This window comes from Anolis carolinensis, unplaced genomic scaffold, assembly GCF_035594765.1.
Source record: "Anolis carolinensis isolate JA03-04 unplaced genomic scaffold, rAnoCar3.1.pri scaffold_19, whole genome shotgun sequence".
NCBI classification, from domain to species: domain Eukaryota; kingdom Metazoa; phylum Chordata; class Lepidosauria; order Squamata; family Dactyloidae; genus Anolis; species Anolis carolinensis.
Window position 1 is genome coordinate 2,988,550 of NW_026943829.1, and position 14,810 is coordinate 3,003,359.

Sequence of the window (14,810 nt, forward strand, 5' to 3'; positions counted from 1 at the left end):
GATCAGTTGCTGCTTTGATCATGTTAGAAAATGTCTATAAAAATCAGGCAAGCTCTGATTTTTTTAAATCTTCCCAGTCTCTTTAAAATTGGCAGACAGCTGAGTAAAACTGCCAGCTTTGTGGCTACTTTAGTTCTATCAGAACACTACCACTAGTCTCTAATGCAGGGGTCCCCAAACTAAGGCTCGGGGGCCGGATGCGGCCCTCCAAGGTCATTTACCTGGCCCCCGCCCTCAGTTTTATAATATAATATTTTTATATCATTTTAAATAATATAATATATTGTATATACATATAATATTGATAATGTTATACAATATAATACTAATAATACCATATAATAATCTTAATTATATGATATATATTACATATAATATTACAGTATAGTGGTATAGTTCAATATAGTAATATATAATGCTAATATTGTGCTATGCTAATAATATAATATATTGTATGTACATACAGCTGCTCTGAGTCCCCTCCGGGGTGAGAAGGGTGGGATATAAATGTAATAAATAAATGTAGTAAATGAATAAATAATTTTAGACTTAGGCTCGCCCAAAGTCTGAAATGACTTGAAGGCACACAACAACAACAACAATCCTAATTAACTGGACTATCTCATTGGCCAGAAGCAGGCCCACACTTTCCATTGAAATCCTGATAGGTTTATGTTGGTTACAATTGTTCTCATTTTTAAATATTGTATTGTTCTCTCATTGTTGTTGTTTTGCACTACAAATAAGACATGTGCAGTGTGCACAGGAATTTGTTCTTTTTTTAATTTTCCAAATGATAATTCGGCCCCTCCACATTCTGAAGGATTGTGGACCGGCCCTCTGCTTTAAAAGTTTGAGGACCCCTGCTCTAATGATTCCCTATGGAAATGTCTTTCCCATTTACATCAGTCTCAATTACCAGAGTGAGTCCAAGATGACACCCCCCCTCCACACATGCTTTTGTGCATATGCTGTATGCACAATAATTACTCTAATTCTGGAAAATGTCTTACCTGCAAACCATCATACTACTTTTCTACTGGGAAAATGGAAAACCCATTCAGGAAGGAAAAACCCTGAAGATACTGGGTCTTCAAAGATCTAATTAGGATTAATGAATGAATATGGTGAGGGGCTTGCGTGGTCCAATGAACCTGCGGGCACAACCACGGGAGTCACACACTCCCAGGAGTGGCCACAGGGGAGGATCCAGACCAAGAACAATCCCAAGACCCAAAGACCTCAATGGCGGAGCAGGTGGAGGATAACATGGTACATGTTACAACGGCTGTGAAGGCGGAAGAAGGCTGCAACAGACTTAGAAGCCACTCTCATTGTGTTAATCACACCACTGCTGGAACCTCACTCTGTGAAGACTGTGTGTTGACCGGCCGTGCACCGACCTCCACACATTAAAAAAAATCATGCACAGGCGTCTTCCAAGAAATGGAGGACCATCATCCCTCGAACTATGAGGGATCGCCTAAGTAAGTACTAGAGAAAGGAGCAGAGAACATTCCTTATTCCTGTTCTGTATGTTAGAGAGGCGGAATGATGTTCATAACAAGGTATTATTACCGAAAAATTTATTTTACAGCAATCAGTATTTCATAGGCCACTAAGACCAGCCAAAATGATTCTGCTCCTCTAATTTGAATGTGCAGTTTCAAGATTCAAGATTGTAGTGACCCTGCAACTGAATTTTAGAATAACCACAGATACTAGAATAGTTTAGACAAAACACTAAATTATAGTTTAATCTGTCCCTGGACTTGTAAATGTGTGCCCATCTGCCTGGCGTTGCCACAGGAAGAGTTCTGAATTTTTTCTGAATTTGCTTTACAGGAACAGAAACTTGTTAGGATCACCAATTCTGGACAAACAGAAATGCCCCCCCACCACCACTTGCTTATTACTGATAGTTTTTAGGTTTGTGTGATATCTGAAACTGGGGAATTTAAAACAAAAGGCCACTGTTGTCCCAAGGCGGGATAGTAGAGTCATCCTTATATCATTTAATAGTTAAAACCTGTGCTTTAACAGTATGCTGTGTTCAGCATTCAAATTCCAGCTATTTGTATGACCATTTTTATTTCACAGCTATCAAGATGTGCAGAAATACCTCAAAGAGAAAAAATGCCACCTTTTTATATATATATATATATATATATATATATATATATATATATATATATAACCAGTTGTCTTTGCATTTTCTTTCTGAATATTGATGGCTATTCTTGGGGCAATGTAGAAATAACTTTCACTAATGACTGCTCTTATGGTGAATGGAAAACCTAACTTTTCAGCTCCTTAAAGATGTAGGCAATCCTCATTACAAGTATAACTGTTGTGTACAAATGGCCAAGCATTTAAACACTTGCATTGCTGCAATTCAGCTGAACATCTTTGTTTCATTATCTAAGGGGGAAGACTGTCATCTGGGGATGATAGGAAATAAAATTTCACACATTTCGAAGTCACTAATACATAAAGAATTTCACCATCATATCCATGAAGTGTTGCCATTAGCCAAAATAATTGATACAGTACCTTTTTGTAGAAAGACATCTAGTTGATCAGCACAGAAAGCCTTCAACTCTTTCTCTGGTTTATCTTTCTTCACCAATGCCACAACATAGTTAGCCAGTGCTGAAGGATCAGCATCACATCTAAGGGGAAACAATATGTTTATCAGTATCAAATATATTTATCTATATATATAAAAGAGTGATGGCATCACGGCAATTCACAAAACAACAAAAGTACAGGCCCCCCAACCTCAAAATTTGACAACACAACCCATCATCCACGCCTCAAGGTTGATACAACAAAAAGAAAAGAAAAATAAAGTCCTAATTAGAGGGAGAGCAATAATTTTTTTATCCAATTGCTGCCAGTTTAGAGGGCTAATCTCTGCCCACTTGGTTGCCTAGCAACCAAGGGACAGCCAGGCTTCAGTTAGGGGACAGGGAGATTTAGGCCTCACTTAGACTTCTTCCACAGATTATCTAATTTGCACTGGATTATATGGCAGTGTAGACTCAAGGCCCTTCAACACAGCTATATAACCCATTTATAATCTTATATTATCTGCTTTGCACTGGATTATCTTGACTCCACACTACCATATAATCCACTTCAGTGTGCATTTATACAGCTGTGAAGAAGGGGCCTCATATAATCCAGTTCTAAGCAGATAATTTAAGATTATCAATATACAGTAGAGTCTCACTTATCCAACGTAAACAGGCCGGCAGGATAAGTGAATATGTTGGATAATAAGAAGGGATTCAGGAAAAGCCAATTAAACATCAAATTAGGTAATCGTTATACAAATTAAGCACCAAAACATCATATTATACAACAAATTTGACAGAAAAAGTAGTTCCATGCGCAGTAATGCTATGTAGTATTTACAGTAGAGTCTCACTTATCCAAGACTCGCTTATCCAACGTTCTGGATTATCCAACACATTTTTGTAGTCAATGCTTTCAATATATTGTGATATTTTGGTGCTAAATTCATAAATACAGTAATTACTATATAGCATTACTGTGTACTGAACTACTTTTTCTGACAAATTTGTTGTCTAACATGATGTTTTGGTGCTTAATTTGTAAAATCATAACTTAATTTGATGTTTAATAGGGTTATCCTTAATTCCTCATTATCCAACATATTCGCTTATCCAACGTTCTGCCGGCCCGTTTATGTTGGATAAGTGACTCTACTGTACTGTATTTACAAATTTACCACTAAAATATCACAATGAATTTAAAACACTGACTACAAAAACATTGATTATGAAAAGGCAGACTGCGTTGGATAATCCAGAACATTGTATAAGCGAATGTTGGATAAGTGAGATTCTTCTTTAATATGAAATAATTACTGGGATAGAATAATGCAGAACAATATAATCTCTAAAACCAGGACAGTAAATAAACAGGGGAATTCCACACAGGAAACAATCAGGGCCAGCTAACACCTCCCAACAAAGTATTCCCATCATCAAAGTCTGGCAAATCCTGTTTTCTCAGGGCCACAGACAGTAGAAGCACATAAAATAATGCAAACAACACCACTCTGAAAACAAGGGAATTCCAGACAGGAAACAATCAGGGCCAGCTAACACCTCCCAACAAAAAATTCACTCAGGGAGGAAACAGCCAGGCTTTAAAGCTGCAAGGCGATTACATCCTAATCATTTTTCCTCATTGCAGCATTCATACTTGCCTCCAACAAACAAAAAAAACCAATCAGAAATATTGTATATTCATAACCTTTAGGAAATAATATCCCCTGATGGAGCAGCGTGTTAAAGCGCTGAACTGCTGAACTTCTGGACTGAAAGGCCACAGGTTTGAATTGAGGGAGCAGAGAGAGTTAGCTCCAGCTTCTGCCAACCCAGAAGTTCGAAAACATGCAAATGTGAGTGCATCAATAGGTACTGCTCCGGCGGGAAGGTAACGCCGCTCCATGTAGTCATCCCACATGACCTTGGAGGAGTCTACGGACAACGCCGGCTCTTCGGCTTAGAAATGGAGATGAGCACCAACCTCCAGAGTCAGACACGACTGGACTTAATGTCTGGGGAAAACCTTTACCCTTGACCTTAACTACCACCAATTTCTCAATACTTTATTTCCCATACCACCATACTTCGCCACAGCAACGCGTGGCCGGGCACAGCTAGTAATATATAAGATAGAATGTTTTCAAGAATTCTATATAAACCACAAACATTAGTTCTTCATATATCAAACATCTATGTCAGACAGAACCTGCTCAGTATAGCAAATAATCCTTCCATTAGGACCTCCTGAGAATCTAACCTAAAGTAACTAAGATAAGAAACCTGTAGTCAAATTGCCTGCATATTTCAAATCAAGATATGAAATTCACTCTCTCAGCTTATACATCCTGTTGCACAGCTCCAGATGGTACAGAAACAACTCCTAGTAGAATTTGCTGCCATGTCCTAGAATCTCAGACTGACTATGTGGAGTCTTAATTCTAGCCAAAACTGAAGTTGTTTGTTTGTCCTGGGTGGTGAAGTACAGATGATTTATGGTGCATCTACACTGTGGAATGAATACCGTTTGATACAACTTTAACTGCCATGGCTCAATGCTATGGAATCATAAGAGTTATAATTTTACAATGTGTTTTGTCTTTTATACTAAGTAGTGCTGGTGACTCACCAAACAACAACTTCCATGAATCCAGAGGAGTGAGTGATGGCAGTTAAAGTGCTGTCAAACTGTGTTAGTCCCACAATGTAGACACACACTTATTTTCCCAATGGAGCTGAAGTCAACCATTACCAACCATAATAAGCACAAGTGGGAAGATCCCACAACACAGGCAGTCCCTGTGTTACAAACATCCAACTTACATATTACTCCTAGTTACAAACTGGGTGAGGCAACAAGAAGTGAGAGGAAATCTACCCCTAGGAAGACAAATTCACTCCTGACACCATTATCATAAAAAAGGTATCCCTACTGAAGTTTTTATCACCAATCTTTGTTTCCACAACAACTCAAAATTTTCAAAATCTAATTGTCACAGGGACAGAAAGTGAGGTAAAATTTTCTGAACAGGGGCACAGACAGCAAAACAAACATCACAGGGTTGGTAACCCTTCCCTATGTAATCCAAAAAAAACTGACTTGAATTATACTGAAAAATGTACCTGTTATGACTTACATACAAATTCAACTTAAGAACAAACCTACAGAAATGATCTGATTTGTAACCTGGGGACTGCTTCTTTTTCCTGACTAAACAAGATAGCTTTAAAACATCAGGGTATATCTCCACAGTCACACGGGGGTGAGGACATATAACCACCAGTACAACATAAACTGGGCAGAGGGATTCCTGATTGGCCATGTGGTATCTGCAGTTACAGACAAGAGGGAAGAAAGTGAGTAAAGAGACAGTGGACATTTTTCTGTAATATTCATTAAGATACCTGGTTATACTAGCATATGATATACACAGGATTCTAGCCAGACTATCAAACACAGTAGGGTAAAGAGGAAACAAATCTGTCTTGATTTTATTTGTCCAGTTATTTCAGTTCTTTGAAGAATCTTCATATTCTTCCAGGATCTTTAGATCATAACAGAAATACAAAATTCCACCCGCAAAATATTTTTTACATTGTAGTTTTCCAGAAGTTTTTTCTGGCAAAGTATTCCAAACACTCTACACATTTGTAACTAGGCCTCAATTATGTAATTATGCAACTATTGGTATAACCAGACCTATAGTTGCAAAAGGAAGCAGTTTCTATGACAAAATATGTGTCATGTCAAAAAATTACTTAAGAATAATGTGTTCCATCAGCTGCTCCAAAATAATTCAGGTTCTAAAATCCTTTAAGGTAAACCAGAATCTACCCTGTTAATAGAAGAAATGTTAGGTTGTAATTCTAAACACAGTGCCTGCCAAGCCAGAAAGCAATGTTGTGTCTAAAGGGGTGGAAATCTATTTAAACAAATAATTGCACAGGATACCTGATAGACAAAGTCGTAAAAACCTGATTATTAAATCATTTTTATAGCATTTGGCCTTTAAAATAATCAAGGATACCTATGTTGCCGGAACTTTCTATGAGTTGGGGGGAAAGCAAGGAATCTAAGAGTTAGATAGAAAAATGCCAGATTTCTAATACATGGATATAATGCATGTAAAAATAGTATCTTAATTTTAAAAAATGGTATTGTTGCAGATTGGATTAGAAAGAGTAAAAGGTACTTTTAAAAACATCATACAAGGCTTGGGTAGGTCGAGGCTTAATGGCAGAATACATAGTTTGCCTACAAACCAACTTGGGTTCAATCCCTGATATTAAGATTTCGAGGCCTGACCCAAATCTCTGTATAACTGCATTCCTAAAGAAGTACTACAGATTTAAAAATACAGTCAAGTTTTCACATCCACCAAGGTTAGGGGCAAAGGAACTCAGCGAAAATAGAAAATAAAAAACCCACAATTTAAAAATGGGCATTTTAAAAAAATCTGAGAACATCTCTGTCGGAATCTCTAGGTTCCTGCACCATGTAGTGAACTTCAAAATCACACAGAAGTACATACAAATACCTAAAGAGACTATTTTAATCAAAACTGTGAATAACTGAGCCTACAAATCTCAACTATGCAAATGTGGAGGGTTGGTTATACTAGTAGACTGGTCAATGACATCTTTGCCTGTACAGTAGAGTCTCACTTATCCAAAACTCGCTTATCCAACGTTCTGGATTATCCAATGCATTTTTGTAGTCAATGTTTTCAATACATCGTGATATTTCGGTGCTAAATTCGTAAATACATTACTACATAGCATTACTGCGTATTGAACTACTTTTTCTGTCAAATTTGTTGTATATGATGTACATGATGTTTTGGTGCTTCATTTGTAAAATCATTACCTAATTTGATGTTTAATAGGCTTTTCCTTAATCCCTCCTTATTATCCAACATTCTGCCGGCCCGTTTATGTTGGATAAGTGAGACTCTACTGTATATAAAATAAGAAAATTTAAGACAGATTTTTCAGTATACATACACTATTTTAAAATGCAATTCTAATGGAAGACTTATGACTTGCTTAGCTTTCATATAATAATCAGAGTTAGCACTACTCTCCAAGTACAACAATGACTGTAATGCTACTATCAAAAAATAATCAAAATGGTTCATTCTGGAACAACTATGTGTGTGTGTATGTGTATTCAAGTCTGTCTACTTATGGTTATCCTAGAACCCAGGGGTTTTCTGCAGTCACAGTTATGTAACCCTATAATTGTGTAGTAAATGTTCAAGTAAATGTTCACTTTTAGACTGATCATTTTTATCATTTATAATGATTGTTGAGTAATACATTTGAATTGTATTCATGCAATAGCAGATAAGAATGTTATACCGTAGTCAACCAAAACAGCAAGTCTAGATAAATAACACTAAATATTTTGAATGAGCTGTAAATTAATTTGCCACAGCACTATATGATTGGGGGAAATCATGCTAGGACTCTGAGTCAGAAGTACTGGCTGCCTATTTAATTACACTATATATTCTAGATTACTTTAATCTCATAGAGACCTCTACGTTTTAGACAGTGTGTATGTGTCAGGAGTGTTTATTTGAAGACTATTTCACTGTATAGTACTTGGAAGCTAATACATGGGATGTATGATTTCCAGTAGATACTTCTAAGATTAGCAAAATAGCTGTCTTAAAATAACTAAAGTGACAAAAGAGACAACTAGGAGACAAACGTGAAAAATCTAAGAGTTAGGACTATTTATGGATCTAGTCCAGAATCTCTATCCATGCATCTGAACAATCTAGTGTAGTGACATTTGCTTAGAAGTATTGACTTCACAAGCAGCAACAATATTTAGTTTATAACAATATTTAGTATAAACACTTGAGTAAAAAGGAAATACTGTACAGTTAATCAAAAAGTACTTTCTTTTAAAACTACAAAAATAGATATGACTATAGAGGCCACAGGTTGTTTTAGTCACCACTCTCAAATGCTTTAAACTGCAAACTTACTTATGCTTCCCTAGAGTAAGACCAAATGAACCTTATTTCCAATTCAACATGACCTATTTCAAATTAAACATGCTCAGGACCCTATAGTAAGATACCCTATCTTGCATAGTTAGATCTATTGTATGTCTAGAGCCCAAGAAAATGAAAGTGTGCACCAGAACCTAAGGAAATTTCCTTTAGTATCTCACAGAGGCTCCTTCAGATGATAAACAGGAGACTTGCACAAGAAACCCAGTAAGATCTAATAAAAGCTGTGCATTCCTTATTTGAAAAGCTTGCGGCCACAAGTATTTTGAACTTTATGGAATAGCTATATTTGCCCCTATATACATAATGAGACATATTAGAAATGGGACCCAGGTGTAAACAAAACATTTCTTGATGTTTCATATAATCTTATACATATAGCCTCAATGTTATTTTAGACACAAAGTATTTAAAAATTTTGTGAACAAAACAAAGTTTGTGTACACTGAACCATCAGAAAGCAAAATTGTCACTATCTCAGCCACCCAGATATACAACTTTGAGGGATTTCTGGATAAGGGATATTCAACTCCTACCAGTTTTACCATATCCCTGAGGTTCAAAACTGAAAAGGCAAATGTAAATGTTCCCTTTCATCTAAAAACATGTAACAATAACTTGACAATTATTTCAGATTCTGAAAAGGATGAAGTGAGAATAGGATGGGCCGTATTTCATCCTGGTTGTGGAGCTCCAGCAGTGAGGTGCTATTTTTTTCAATATTGCAGCTAAGGAAGTCTGACTGTCCTGCCAAAATGATACACAGCAGTTCAAATATACTATTAAATCATTAGTCACCAGATGGTGTGTTTTGGGTCACATTAGGATAAAGTGTGTAACAAGAAAGGAAGGACAGCCCATCACTACACAGATGAAAGCCTGCCAGGTGAAGAATTCTTTTGGACTGTATCTAACCCAGGCATGGACAAACCTGGGCCTTCCAGGTATTTTGGACTTCAACTCCCCAATTCCTAACAGCCTACCGGCTTGATCTTTACTGTAGAATTAATGCAGTTTGACAAGGCTTTACTTGCTATGGCTCAATAGTATGGAATCCTGGGAGATATTTTGATGAGGCCCCAGTACTCTGGCAGGGAAAGCTGAAGACCTTGGGTGCATCCACACTGGCAAATTCATTAATGCTGCTTGACCCCACTTTAACTACCATGGCTCCTGGGATTGTTCCTTAGCTACAACTTGCACTATCCCATTCCCTTGTTCTTGCTTACAGTTGGCCATGTTTTACGACAGTTGTCACCATAGGTTATTGGGCGCTGTTCAGAGTTTAAGTTGTTTTATATGCTACTAGCTGTGCCCGGCCACGCGTTGCTGTGGCAAAATATGGTGGTATGGGAAATAAAGTATTGAGGAACTGGTGGTAGTTAAGGTCAAGGGTAAACGTTTTCCCCTGACATTAAGTCCAGTCATGTCTGACTCAGAGTGTTGGTGCTCATCTCCATTTCTAAGCCGAAGAGCCAGCGTTGTCCATAGACTCCTCCAAGGTCATATGGGATGACTGCATAGAGCGGCGTTACCTTCCCGCCAGAGCAGTACCTATTGATGCACTCACATTTGCATGTTTTTGAACTTCTGGGTTGGCAGAAGCTGGGGCTAACAGTGGGGGCTCTCTCCGCTCCCCCAATTCAAACCTGCAGCCTTTCGGTCCAGAAGTTCAGCAGCTCAGCGCTTTAACACGCTGCGCCATCAGGGGATATTATTTCCTAAAGGTTGTGAATATACAATATTTCTGATTGGTTTTTTTTGTTTGTTGGAGACAAGTATGAATGCTGCAATTAGGAAAAATGATTAGGATGTAATGGCCTTGCAGCTTTAAAGCCTGGCTGCTTCCTCCCTGAGTGAATTTTTTGTTGGGAGGTGTTAGCTGGCCCTGATTCTTTCCTGTCTGGAATTCCCTTGTTTTCAGAGTGGTGTTGTTTGCGATATTTTATGTGCGTCTACTGTCTGTGGCCCTGAGAAAACAGAGGATTTGCCAGACTTTGATGATGGGAATACTTTGTTGGGAGGTGTTAGCTGGCCCTAATTGTTTCCTGTGTGGAATTCCCCTGTTTATTTACTGTCCTGGTTTTAGAGATTATATTGTTCTGCATTATTCTATCCCAGTAATTATTTCATATTAAAGTAGAATCTCACTTATCCAATATTCACTTATATAATGTTCTGGATTATCCAACGCAGTCTGCCTTTTCATAATCAATGTTTTTGTAGTCAGTGTTTTAAAGTCATTGTGATATTGTAGTGGTAAATTTGTAAATACAGTACAGTAGAGTCTCACTTATCCAACATAAACAGGCTGGCAGAATATTGGATAAGCGAATATGTTGGATAATAAGGAGGCATTAAGGATAAGCCTATTAAACATCAAATTAGGTTATGATTTTACAAATGAAGCACCAAAATATCATCTTAGACAACAAATTTGGCAGAAAAAGTAGTTCAATACACAGTAATGCTATGTAGTAATTACTGTATTTATGAATTTAGCACCAAAATATCACAATATATTGAAAACATTGACTACAAAAATGCATTGGATAATCCAGAACATTGGATAAGCGAGTGTTGGATAAGTGAGACTCTACTGTAATTACTACATAGCATTACTGCGCATGGAACTACTTTTTCTGTCAAATTTGTTGTATAACATGATGTTTTGGTGCTTAATTTGTAAAACGATTACCTAATTTGATGTTTAATCGGCTTTTCCTGAATCCCTTCTTATTATCCAACATATTCACTTATCCTGCCGGCCTGTTTATGTTGGATAAGTGAGACTCTACTGTATATTGATAATCTTCTACTATCTGCTTAGAACTGGATTATCTGACGCCCCTTCTTCACAGTTGGATAAGATGCACACTGAAGTGGATTATATGGCAGTGTGGAGTCAAGATAATCCAGTGCAAAGCAGATAATGTAAGATTATAAATGGGTTATAGAGCTGTGTAGAAGGGCCTTGAGTCTACACTGCCATATAATCCAGTTAAAATCAGATAATCTGTGGAAGAAGCCTAAGTGAGGCCTAAATCAGCCTGTCCCCGAACTGAAGCCTGGCTGTCCCTTGGCTGGTTGCTAGGCAACCAAGTGGGCAGAGATTAGCCCTCTAAACTGGCAGCAATTGGATAAAAAAAATTATTGCTCTCCCTCTAATTAGGACTTTATTTTTCTTTTCTTTTTGTTGTATCAACCTGGAGGCATGGATGATGGGTTGTGTTGTCAAATTTCGAGGTTGCGGGGCCTGTACTTTTGTTGTTTTGTCCACTGCCCTGATGCCATCACTCTTTTATATATATAGATTGGTTTTATTGTGTGTGTATCTTAATGCGTTGTCTTAGGCACCTTGTGCCATATGTAAGCCAAACCAAATCCCTTCGAGGAGATGGAGGCGGGGTACAAAAATAAAGTTGTTATTATTATTGTACTGTGTGTTTATTTTATGTGTTGTTTTAGGCACCTTGTGCCATATATAAGCTGCCCCAAGTCCCTTCAGGGAGAGGGAAGCGGGGTACAAAAATATTATTATTGTGCTTGTGGATTTATTATTATTATTACTACTACTACAGTTTGGTGAGGCACCAGAAGGTGGGCAGAGAAGTCTAAAGCCCTTGGGAAACTATAACTCCCACGAACCCATGGCAGTTTAAAGTGGTGCCAAACCACATTCATTTGTTAGAGTAGATGCGCCCTTTGTAAAACGACAATCACTCCGTAGCCTTGAGGCGGGGCAGTCAAAAGCGGTGTCAAACTGCATTAGCAGTACAGCGTAGATGCCCCCTGGCCTCCCTCTCCTCGCCTGTCTCCTCCTTCAGTCAGAGAGTGTTTTATTTTTCCTGTAAAAGTTGCCCACCAGCTTTGGGAGAGCCTTCTCCCTACGTGGTCTCTCTCTCTCTCTCTGTCCCTTCACGGGACCACCTCTCCCTCCTCAAAGAAGCCCCTCAACCTTTCCCTCCCTTCTCTCTGGGCCACTCACCTCAGGGAGGCTTTCCCTTCCAGGCCCGAATTCCCTCACCCTGAGGGCCATGCTCTCCTCCTCCTCCGGGCCTTCCTCTCCCCCAACCCTCTGCCCCGTTTTTCCGTACTCACATTGGCTCCAGTAACTTAGCCAGCCAGGACTTGAGTGCGTCCACGTTCTCTATGATCATGATGAGGAGAAGGAGGCGGCGGGTGGTGTTGGTGGCGCTGCTCCGGGGGCTACACGACTCCAGGCGACATGCCCGCCCCCTCCCTTCCTCCGCTCTCCGCAGCAGTTCCTCGCACTCCGGCCCCTCGCCCTCCCTTCTCGCCGCGCTGAGGGCCTACAAGCCGACCAGGAACTAGCAGGTCCAGGGCGCAACCGAAATTGCTGGGTGCCGGAGAGGGGAGGGAGAGGCGGGTGTCCGGCCTCACGGAGGAGCCAATGGCGCGCCAATCGCACGGCGGCGCTCCGCGCTCCGAAAGACACGGGCCAATCCCAGAGCGAGGAGCGGAGCGGGGGGGGGGGGTGTCGCTGGTGAAAGGCCGCAGCAGGTTCGGTTGAGGCGGCGTGCGTGGAAAGCCTGGTGGTAAAGCAGAGAAGGCGACGTAAAGCGGCCGGCAGTCCTTAACGCCCGACAGTGAGCGTGCTCCTGAGCATGTGCAGGCGCAGGGTGCACCTACACCAGGCCTGGGCCAACTTGGGCCCTCCCTCCAGGTGTTTTGGACTTCAACTGCCACCATTCCTAACAGGCTAAGCGGCCGAGGGGGGAAATGAAAGGGTCTGAGGCTGTTAGGAATGGTGGGAGTTGAAATCCAAAACACCCTGAGGGAGGGCCCAAGTTTGCCCAGGCCTGATCTACACTGTGGAAGTGGTGTCAAACTGCATTGATTTTACAGTGTAGATGTGCCCTCAATCTGAGGCGTGCTGTCAGATTTCTTTGCATTCCAGGAAAAGATACTGTGTCAGCATGACAGATGTATTGCCTTATTGATAAGACACCACAATAATGTGTGTTCCCTCACTTATCACAGGGGTTAGGTTCCAGGACCACCTGCAATAAGTGAAAATCTGCAAAGTATGGACACTATATTTATTTTAATATGTATACATTATTTTAGTAGTTATACACTATTTTAAGTCTTTATCAACCAATCGTGTTGATAAATCTCCTCTTCCTGTTGCCGCTTGGGCTCCTTTTCTCTCCCTTTGGCTTCTCCTTCCTCCCTTTCTTAGGCTGCAAATTGTAATTCTCTATGATTTATAATAGTCTTTTAGAGTTTATTGAAAAACCGTGAAACAGCGAATCCCCGAAAAGTGAACCGCGAAGTAGTGAGGAAACACTATATTATTTTAAATGTTTATTTACGTTTTATTGATTGCTTATAATGTTTTATATTTGTCCCTTTGATGTTGTTGATTTTGTATTGTATATTAACATGTTGGAAGCCGCTTTGGGTCCCTTTGAGGGAGAAAATATAAATAAAGATTTGTTATTGTTATTATATTATTATGTTTTAATGTTAGCTGTTTTGGATCTCTTTTTAGAGAGATAATGTGGATGTTTTATGCTTAGGTTTTATGTCATTATATAATTTGTTTGCTTGCATTTTAATTTATTGATGTTAGGTTCTAAGTTTACGTTTATATGTGGGGTTATTCTGGATTATTTCGTCGGTATGTGTTTGCTTTATTAAGGCATTGAATGTTTCCCTTTTTGTATGTTGGAATCTGTCCTGAGTCCCCCTGGGGAGATAGGGTGGAATACAAATAAAGTTTTAATATTGTTTATTATTATTATATATTATTACTAATACAGTATTAATGTGTGACATACATTTTACTCTCATGTTACTATTTTAAATGGTCGACTTCTGATTTTCTCAGATCATAGACTGAAAGGCAAAACCCCTTCTTAGAATACAATGGCTGACAAACTAATCACATTTGAAAATATTGCTCCTTTTAGGCCCCATCTATAGTGACCATTTAATGCAGTTTGAATGCAGTTGGACAACAAAGTCCCAAAAAATCTTGCAGAAGAAAGTCCTCAAAGAGCATCAGTGCTCTATGGTTTGTGTAATTGCAATCTGGGCCTCAAACTAGTTCCAGGATTTCTTGTGTAATCATTTGCACACAGCAAAACTACTTACTTCAGTACTGGTTTGAAACTGCATAAAAGGGTCAGTGTAGATAAGAGCCATATAAGCAACAAGAATTCTCAATAGATGATGT

At 39.1% G+C, this 14,810-nt stretch overlaps 1 protein-coding gene across 3 annotated transcripts in view; it reads right to left on the reverse strand.

Annotated features, from left to right (window-relative positions):
- The window catches only part of LOC134294699 (RNA-binding protein 27-like), a 45,175-nt gene extending 32,207 nt beyond the window's left edge, over nucleotides 1–12,968 (reverse strand). For all 3 annotated transcript variants that reach the window (XM_062966296.1, XM_062966295.1, XM_062966294.1), the window contains exons 1-2: nucleotides 12,707–12,968; nucleotides 2,554–2,672 (exon numbers count right to left, since the gene is read on the reverse strand). In XM_062966296.1, coding sequence (XP_062822366.1) covers nucleotides 2,554–2,672; nucleotides 12,707–12,765 — 178 coding nt within the window. In that variant the 5' untranslated portion in view covers nucleotides 12,766–12,968. The remainder of the gene's footprint in view (nucleotides 1–2,553; nucleotides 2,673–12,706) is intronic.
- Nucleotides 12,969–14,810: the final 1,842 nt, after the last annotated feature.